The sequence below is a fragment of the Passer domesticus genome, chromosome 12 (genome assembly GCF_036417665.1).
Source record: "Passer domesticus isolate bPasDom1 chromosome 12, bPasDom1.hap1, whole genome shotgun sequence".
In the NCBI taxonomy this organism is placed as follows: domain Eukaryota; kingdom Metazoa; phylum Chordata; class Aves; order Passeriformes; family Passeridae; genus Passer; species Passer domesticus.
This window is the reverse complement of record NC_087485.1, coordinates 13,713,351-13,723,539: the sequence shown is the minus strand read 5'-3', so window position 1 is coordinate 13,723,539 and position 10,189 is coordinate 13,713,351. Positions and strand designations below refer to the sequence as shown.

At 45.1% G+C, this 10,189-nt stretch overlaps 1 protein-coding gene across 1 annotated transcript; it reads left to right on the top strand.

The window, feature by feature from the left end:
- Positions 1-1,245: 1,245 nt before the first annotated feature.
- On the top strand, positions 1,246-4,203 carry LOC135279353 (cytochrome b-c1 complex subunit Rieske, mitochondrial). The gene is made up of 2 exons (XM_064386675.1): positions 1,246-1,513; positions 3,434-4,203. Exons 1-2 carry the CDS (start codon positions 1,303-1,305, stop codon positions 4,042-4,044), a joined length of 822 nt encoding a protein of 273 aa, XP_064242745.1. The 5' UTR covers positions 1,246-1,302; the 3' UTR covers positions 4,045-4,203.
- Positions 4,204-10,189: the final 5,986 nt, after the last annotated feature.

The window sequence follows — 10,189 nt, the reverse complement described above, 5'->3', positions numbered from 1 at the left end:
GCTGGGAAAGAAATAAATTATAGATCAATAGTACTGGGACTGGAGTGATCCATCCCACTTAATTAGAGCTACCATATTTCAGTACAGTTAACAGTTAAAAAGAAAATGAAAAAGTCAACCCCTTAAATAAATTTTAATAAGGCCAGTCCTTAAACTACCACTCTACAAAGATGGGGGAGGCTTTTATGCACAATCATAAAATAATTTAGTAGCAATATCATTAGCAAGATCTGAATTTCAAAAGAACAGTTCTTCATAGAGCCACTATGAACCACTAACGCTTCACAGCCTTGCATGAATGGGCTGGCCTGGGGAGCTGGGAAATTGTTGGATTTCTAGAGGATGGTTCAGCCTAAATGTCTTCAGACATATCTCTGTGTCAAGTTTATCCTGCATTTTAGGGAACTTCCAGGAGGTTGAACTGGTTAAAAGGGTTGGCTGGGGCAGGTATGCATCCACCAGCGTTCACCTGTACCAAACCAAATCTTACCATTGCAAGCTGCAACAAGTCAACGGTAAGACTGCTATTATAAAGTAATTTAAAGCAAAAAAAAGCCAAAACGAAAACAAACCTCCAAAAAACTCAACAAGTATTTATTTCATTAGTGGTAGAGTGGTTCTCTCCTTTGCCCAGAGTGATACATATATACACCTATACAATGTATTTATGTGATATATTTACTGTCCCCTTTGCAATTAACCCCCACCCCAGAACAGCCCCTGGAGTGGATTCAGTTGTGGTCAAACACAACTTTGCATTGTCAAACTGTAAGTAAAACCTATCCCCCAACCAATTTATGACAAGCTAAAAGAACCTAGTTTTTTTCCCCAACTTGAAACTGCTCCAGGACTACCAAGGACACATACACACACACACACACACACACAAAAAAAAAAAAAAAAAAAAAAAAAAAAAAAAAAAAAAAAAAAAGGAAGACAAGAAACGCCCCGCTCTGACTGAGCCTGGCTAGCAGGGACCGTGGGAGAGGCCCGCAGCACACGGCCCGCCCTTCCCCAGGGCCACAGGGAACAGCCCGAGGGAGAGCTGCACTTCGGAGAGCAGGAGCGGAAGGGAAAGGATAAAAGGTGGGGGAAAGGGGGAAAAAAAATTAAGAAAAGACAGGAACGAGGCAAGGCGAAGGAGCCGCAAGCCCTCCATGGCGCGCGCTCCCCTCAGGGCACCCCGCTCCGCGCCTGCGTCAGCCCCGCGCTCCGCCGCCTGACGTCAGCGCCGCGCGAGCCCGCGGCGCCGTGACGCGCGGGGCGCGCGCCGCCGGGGAAGGTCGCCGCGGGGACGCCGCCATGCTGTCCGTGGCCGCCCGCGCCGGGCCCTTCGCGCCCTTCGTGTCCGCCGCCGCGCACGCCGTGCCCGGCCCGCTCCGCCCGCTCGCCCCGGCCGCCGCGCACCGGGAACGCAAGGTGCCGCTGGACCTGAAGCGGCCGCTGCTCTGCCGGGAGTCGCTGAGCGGGCGCGCCGCCCGCGGGGGGCTCGTCGCCAGCGCCAGCCTGAACGGTGCGGGCCGGGGGCGGCGGGGCGGGGGCGCGGCCGGGAGAGCCCGGGCCCGGCGGGGCCCGCAGCCGGGAGAGCCCGGGCCCGCAGCCGGGAGTGCCCGGGCCCGGCGGGGCCCGCAGCCGGGAGTGCCCGGGCCCGGCGGGCGGGGGAGCAGGGCCGGGAAAAGGAGGAGAGCAGCCGGGGGCTGCGGGGCTCGGGCCAGCCGGGGTTTTGAGTGTTTGGCTGTGTTGTCACCGCTGTGACTGGCCCGCATTTCCAGCTGCGGAGCTGGCTCAAGGGCAGCTGGGTGCAGCTCCCTTTGCGTGAGTCCCGGAATGCGGGACACAGCGTGTGCTCTGCCCGGGCAGCGCCAGCCCAGCGCTGCATTGTGTCCAGGCCGCTGGGGGAACAGCTCCGGTGATTTCTGTTTTACCGCCGAGGAAACGCAGCTAGACTCTGTCCCTGGGGAAGGGTTTTAACTGCGGGCACAGAACAGAGGCGTGCAGCGAGAGCACACCGAGTGTTTTGGCCAGGTCGGGAAAGCATCAGCCAGGGAGCGGCCCCGAGGTCACCCCAGAGCCCGACCTGTGGCCCGGGGCTGTGGCTGTCCCCGCCGAGCTGTGCCAGCTCTGCAGAGGGCACACATTTAATTTGGGAGGGCAGTGCCCTGCTGAAGATGCTCCGGAGCACTTGGAGCTGTGTACTTCACCTGACCCTCAGCTGTAAAGGGTTTGTTCAGGTGACAGTTTGACAAGTCTGGAACTGACATAGCTGACATTTAGCTCTGCTCTACATTTCAACTAAGGTCAAACATGCTTTTCACTGACTATAGCAAATTTTTTAGAAGTTAGTCATATTACATGTTACTAAATGCTTTAAGTCTTACACTGAAATAACTTAGTATGGAGCACTGTCTAGAATTTGGATTTTCAGTTTAATTTCTTTGTAGTTAAAATCCTACAGCAATTACCTTCTCATTGCTAAGTTACTTGTAAATAAATGTAGTTACTATCTTCATTGTACTGCATATAAATCCCTGAGGCCTTAAGTACTTTGAGACATCTGTTAACTTTGGGCCAACTTTGTGCTAGAAAATATAAGGACTAAATAATACTTCTCAAGTAACAGGTTGTACTTTGGCAAGTAATGTGTTCTGTCCTTGCCATGTTCTTCCCTTTGGCTTATAGATTTTCATGGAAGAAGCAGCTTTCTTTTGCTGGAGAAACTCATGGGAGGCCTTTTAGTTATCCCTCATATGCTGTTACTTGAGGACACAGTTTGATCCCACTTGAAATTGGATAGTTGTTAGCTTTATCCCTAAATCTTTTAAAAAGCGAGCCTGGGGTCTGGAGGTTTAAAATTATTTACTGTGGTTTTTAGCTAGGACATTTTAATATTCAAGAGGATGCCTGATATTTTTAATTTTAAAAATGCTCAACCACACACAATATTATTATAGGTGTAGAAATTACTTCAGAAAAAAAAAACCACAAAAGTGTTACACTGCAGATGTGAAAATTTCACTACCTCAGGTTTCTTCTTAGCAGCTCTTTACAAGGAAACATTTGAATGGAAAACAGGTCTGTCTTTTCTGAGCTAGTCGTGGTATCCCTCTGGAGTTTTTTCTTGAAATTTACTGAAAAAACAGTTCACTATTTTTCCCCAGAAGCCCAGAACTTCTCAGAGATTTTCTGCACCCTGATCAGGTTTCTTTTTCAAAGAATAGGGAAACCAGTTTCACAGGTCACCTGTTGGTGAATTCCCTCTGAAAACCATTTTCATACAACTTAAAACGAAAACGCTTAACTAACGGCCTCCTTCCCAGACTCTGGAATAACTTTTACCCCTTATTCCAGAAATGCCACTAAGAAAGCATCATTCCAAACGCGTGACAGTGTGTTTTACCTGCAAGGGGTGTCACCTGCTGTCCTTCTCCTGCAGCCCCCGCCGGCGCGCGCTGTGTCCACAACGATGTGGCGGTCCCCGACTTCTCGGCCTACCGGCGCCAGGAGGTGCAGGATGCCAACGCCTCCTCCCAGGGCAGCAGCGATTCCAGGAAGGGCTTCTCCTACCTGATGACTGCAGCCACAGGTGTAGCAACCGCCTACGTTGCCAAGAATGTCGTCACCCAGTTCATTTCCAGCCTGAGTGCCTCTGCTGACGTGCTGGCCTTGTCAAAGATCGAGATCAAGCTGTCTGACATTCCAGAAGGCAAGAACATGGCTTTCAAGTGGAGAGGGAAGCCCCTTTTTGTGCGTCACAGAACCCAGGCAGAGATCAGTCAGGAGGCTGGCGTCGATCTGTCCCAGCTGAGGGATCCGCAGCACGACCTAGACAGAGTGAAGAAGCCCGAGTGGGTGATCCTGGTGGGTGTGTGCACTCACCTGGGCTGCGTCCCCATCGCCAACTCCGGGGATTTCGGCGGCTACTACTGCCCCTGCCACGGCTCCCACTATGACGCCTCTGGCAGGATCAGGAAAGGCCCTGCTCCCTTAAACCTCGAGGTCCCAACTTACCAGTTCATTGGGGATGACACGGTGGTGGTTGGCTGAGAGATGAGGTGCCTGCTCACTTCCATGTTCCTGGGAATGCTCACCAGAAGGGTTCACTGAGACATGTGTAAAACCAGAAATTAGCTATCTAGATTCTCAACCAGAACTATGCTTGAATACTGTGTTCAATTTCAATAAAAACTTGGAGTGAGCACTTGTTCCTGACTTAAAATAAAGTGTATTTCTTTGTGTGCACATTTCTAGTGTGTCCAGCCAAGGAGATGCTACAGCAGACCCAGAACACAGAGCCCTCCTGAAGGGCTGCTGATTCAGGGCATTGAGCTACAAATCCACAAAGAGATGTTTTAGCCAGCATTGATCCTGCCAATACAGCACAAAGCTGGTGTTTCACTGCATGCAGCACAGGAGAAACATGATCTGCTGTTTGTAGGACAAAGCAAAAAGACACCAATTATCCCATACTTTATGTTTCCTTCCCATTCTTTACCACTAATCTGAAAGTACTTCTGTCCTGTAGTTCACTGATGTGCTCCCTCAGTTGCAGAATAGAAACTAAAATCCTCAGAAACTACAGAAAAGTGAGAGAATTTTCAAAATGCAAATAATAAAAGCTTATTCACAATAAACTAGTAAAAAACACAGATTGCTACAATTAAACAGTATTAACCAGAGACTACAATGTGGTCTGACATAATACTGTTCTGTGGATATAGTGAGGGAGTGTTCTGTCTGACACCACTTACACAATAGAGGTGTCACTCATTTCAGGGACTGTCACAATCTGTGCAAGTTGCAGTCAGTAAAAATTGAAAACCATGTGTGCAGCCTGGGAAACAACTCACATCCTTTGTGCATGCAGATATTAATTCTAAAGTATATTTTTCTTTGTGCCATATGAAAGAAAAGACAAGATTGCTTTCTCCCTCTCCAAATAGATCCAGACAGCACAAAGCTCCTGTAGCTGAAGCAGAGGGACAACGAAAGAAAGGTTCAGGCAGGTGAAGTTAAAGCCAATCCTGCTTAAAGACCCAGATTGTGACTTGGATCCCAAAAAGCCCACCCAGAGAAGCCCTTGCCTGCCAAGGAGCTGGGTGTGGGTGGGTGGGTGGGTGGGTACAGTGGACACTTGGGGCTGTAGTGCAGCATTCCATTAACTCCAGTTCTGCCTCTGACTCAGAGGCGTCCCCAGAGATGGCCAGAGTCTGGCAGGTTCTAGAGGGGCCATGGCATGAGAAATGGGGTCAATAACTGGGAGATGTCAACCAGCAGCTCTGTTTAACAATACCCAGCCTTAGGTGTTTGTGTTTTAAAGGGAGATTTTTTTATTTTCCACATATCTAGCAAGTTAGCAAAACAGCAGTAACTGAGAAGTCAGCCAAAACTGATAAACTTTGGGTGAATGTCTTCAAGAGAAACGTGGGTTTGGAGCCATTCCATCTCCATCCCCAGCTAATACAGGGCCTTGAGGTGCTCCTCAGTCCAGGGTTGGGAGCAGGGGCACAGCCAGGAGCAGCTTGCTCATTCCCACACCCACTGGAGGTACTGCCATCATTTGTTGGTAGTGTTTGCAATGAGAGGAGGAAAAGGGGACCCTGAGCACTTCAGCAAGGCTCACTGTGTCCAGAAGATTTGTGTAGGAAGTGTAAAAGGACAGAAGTTGTGACACATAACGTGGGCCCTTAGGTAAACTGCTGTATTAATATTAAATTTTCAAAATTAATGATGTTTCAATTTTTTAAAGCCTTCATTTCTATTCTGTGCCTATTAAAATACATAATGCTGTAATCCTGTTTGTAAGCAGCTAGAATACTAGAAGGTGATAAGTAATAGCCTCCATGGATTTATCAGGAGCAAATCAAGTCAATGCAATCACATTTGTTTCTATAGCAGGATAACAGGCCTTGGAAACGAGGATGTTAGCAGTAGCTACCACAGTTTTAAATAAGATTTTCACACCATCTCACAAAACATTCTCATGTCTATTAAGGAGCCTGGTGTAAATTGGACTTGCAGAGAGCTGCTGTTCCCAAAGCAGTGCTGGTGGATAACCGCCATCAATGCCCTGTTGGAGCAGGGAGTCCTGCTGAGAGGAGCTCACTGAGAACCTGGGAGTCCAGCACTGCCCACTGTTTGTTAAACACCTGGCAGAGAAAGAGCTCTGGAAAGCTGGATGTGGTGGTGAACTGGGCACAGCTGGGAGCTTTGATGCAAAAAGGATGAGAATTAAAAGCAACCTGGACAAGTAGTGCCCTACAAAGCCAGCATGAGCTGTGATAGAAACCAATAGCTAGGGAGCAGGTCTGCAGAAAAGGATCCATGAAAACAAGAATGGATGGTTTATAACATTGTCAATGCATCAAATGTTAAAATAACTTTGAAGATTAAAATCTGTGGAGATAAATTATAATATTAAAATTGATGGAATTCTTGATTCAGGAATAGAGGAAGCTGAGGGACTGGACAAATTAATGGAGGAAATAAATTACTGATTACAGAACATTCCCCTTGACAGAAAGCTGCAAGAGAGAAAAATTTGAGGGAAATATCACTGAATGCATGCATTGTGCTGAATCCTTTTTTAAAAAGTGTCAGTTTATAGCCTCAGTCAGAGGTAGGGCACTGAGCTATTTGTGCTTTTCTCTGACTCATTAGAGTCGTCCTTGTATTGTTTAACATGCTGCAGCACCAAGAGAAACAACACATGATAACTTGGTTTGCTCAAAGAGACACACAACTGCTGGAATTTATTGTCCTAGCACTACTGGCAACCCCTTTGTGTCACAGCTGTGATAGATTTTCTTCATTAACTATTTAGCATTATAACATTTTAATAACCTCAAGACACAAATTATGACACTGCCTTGTTCTAGAAATGCATAATCAAAATGTAATGTACCACACTGTTTGCTAAATGCACTTTTTCCCCCTATGACATTAGAAATTTAACGAGCAAATCTGGAATTAAAGCACAATTGAAATGCATATGTTTGTTGGTTTTACCCAACTTCTACAGGGGCTTGGAACATGAGACAGGAAGAGAGTGTCTTTCTGCCTATAAGTAACAGAATTAGCAAGAGAAGAAAACTTCCACTTCTAACAGCAGAGTACTGATGGCTCATGTCTATTGTCAGTCAAAGAATTGGCAGCTGTACAATGACTTCATCTTCTCCCACAGCAAGCAGCAGTCACACTCAGAGGCAGAGGTGATCAGGAGGTAAACAGTACAAATGAAAGGGTCTTGCTTCTGGACTTAGCACAAGCCTGCATTTGAGTTACCTTTAGTATAAATTCTACAGTAAAAATCACCTTTAGCAAAAATTTAACTCACAGTAAAAATCACCAACATGCAGGTTCTGTGCATTGCTTTCTGCAAGCAGTCTAATGGTGGTGTTGGACTGAGCTGGTTCACTCCAACACGTAACACAGTAAGAGAACCCCAAATACTCCTCAGTCATCATATAGTCTACAGTAATTGCAATACACAGAATCAGTAAGGTTGGAAAAGACCTCTAAGATAATGCCAGCCCCTCGCTCCCATCACAAACAAAGAGTGCCAGCTTCTTGAAAAACTCTCTTGGTTTGCACAGCCCTAAGATGATGAAAAGTGCTTCTGAGAAATGCATCATTTCCTAGCAGGTCCAGGAAATTTTATATGTACGGGGATTTAATGGTTAAAAGGAGTACTTAAAAAACATAATAATAAAATTTAAAAATATAATAATAAAACCTAATAATATAATAAAACAATACTTAAACTGTTTGAATACATATAATGAGAAGGTAGATGTGGCACGCACAGAAATTTGCCTTCCTTGCCCACCTTTGTAGAAGTTAACGAAATAGCAAGAAGCAAAGAGGAAAGTTTTATTTCACAGGTTAACAGCAGCAGGGCTTTTTGTCAGTCTGTGTGGGGACCAGGAGGAGGATGATTTTGTAACCATACTTGTGCATAACTCACACAGAGCTGGTGACTGACTGCAGCACCATTTAGGTCACATTGCTATCTGAAAACAAACCAACCCAAAACTGGAGGTCTCCATCTGGCTTGCAACAAGAGTGACAGTATTTCAGGTGTCAGCCTGAACTGTCCTCTGGAGGATGTCACCTCTACACAACAGCCTCTCAGTTGTGCCAGGCTCCAGCTGGGCCTCCCCACTATTTTCAGATCCAACTGAACTGCAGTTTTGAATTAAGCAGTAAAATATCAGGAGCTGCAGAGGCTTTCCCAGCAGTTTGCCTGGGGTTATAGATACCCAAAGGTCCAAAGTACACTGAGATATTGTGCACTAGAATTTAGCACACACAACAAGATGTGGCTGACACTTCCCACTGGAGTACCTAGAGTGGCATGAAACTTCTGACCTAGCAGGAATTCTTTCTCTATAATAACATCAATTTTGACTGCCTGAATAAAGACTGCATATATAGGTATATGTTTTTCTTTTCACACTTGTAATATGCTTGGATTTAAATGGCTTTACTTGGACTATAATGTTTCCACAAGCAGAAGCCACTATTTATTCTAGTTTTCAGTTCTTTTAATACCTCTGCTTCAGATTACAGTACAAAATAAAAAGATCTCTTTCCTAGCCACTGTACTTGATACAGACTGGGAAGATAAATAACTGCTGCAAAACATTTGTGTTTTTTCCAACTAAACAAAGCATTGGTATTTTCTCCCAAGGCATATCTGACATTGTGTATCTGATAGAGAAATTCTTGTATTATGGTAACAGAAAAGAAAAAACTTACCTGTATGTTTATGTATGTTTATTGTACATGCAAGTAAGTATATGTCAGGCTGTTCAAAATTTATCATTTAATATTTACAAGGCTATTTTCTATATCAGCTTTTGGAAGGCTGGAATTCATCCAATAATTTTTGGGCCTAATCACAGTGACACTCAGAAGAATTGTTCATGATCATTTTTCTCTCCTTGCCTTGTGCCAATCATTTTTCAGAAACATTTGTTTTTGAGGACAGCTTTGTATTTTGACAGATAATGTGTCCTTACTTCGAATTCATAGCACTAGATATGAGCCATTCTTACAAGCAGTCTATAAATCATCAACTTTTCCACCCTGAATTTCTTGCCATCTCTAGGCAGTTTTACTGAGGTCAGTAAAGGTTGGCATTTCCACCACTATTTGTCTTCCAGATTTTTTTCTCCTCTCTGCCTTTTCCTTCATTTCATTTCCCAGGCAAACACACTTCTACTTATGCCAGCAGGCATCACATCCATCAGCTTCTCCCAGACAGGAGGGGCTCCACAGGCTGTGCACTGTGAGCAGTCACACCCTGAGCCCTTCACGCCAGCTGCACTCACAACCCCAGGGAAACACCCGGGCACGGAGCAGTTGGGTGGGTAAAGAAAAACCTGGAAGATCTGCAACAAAATCATGGTCTAGCTTGTGGTGATGGATTAGGCAGCCCTGATGTCCAGAGCCCACCAGCCTAGAAATAGTGTTTGTCTTAATTAATCCAGCATTTTTTCTACAAAGGAAGGATAAATATCTTCAAGGATATCTCAAGTCGGCATGAAATGAAGCTGTTGCAATCGAAGCACAGCACACAGGAGGAGGCAAAACATCCTACAGGTGCAATGGTAGACTAAATATGCCTCATTTAAATACTAAACTGAACAGTGCTGTGAAGCTTCAATCTTTAGAGGCAAAATAAATGCCCCATGAACAGTAATGAATTAGAATTTCCCAATTTCCAAAGCCCCACTGAGCACAGAATGGTCAGAGGCACAGTCTCTACCTTTGGGCAGAGAAGATTCAGCAACCTATGAAAAATCTCTTGGATCTGTGTCTGCATTCTTCCCATCATGTTCATGATGTTTAAGTCATTTTCCCTTCCATTTACCTTCCACAAAGCTCAGAGGCAGCAGAAATTGCCTCATTCTGTGATTTTTAGCTGTCTTTCATTCATCAGTAGTCTTATCAGCAGTATGTTTCTCCCAGGTGAGATATAATCTATTAACATTTTTGGCAGCTTCTTCTGTGTTGCTTTTTCACTGTTTCTACCCAAGTGGGCTTTAATGGAATGTTTTTAAGCTAAAATGTGTTTGTTTGGACAATACAAAACCAGTTTTCTCCACTTTCTTCTGTAATTAGCTTTATCAGAAACCAAACACTGTACATATTTGGTCTCTATCTTATATTCTTTGGACTTAGTTGC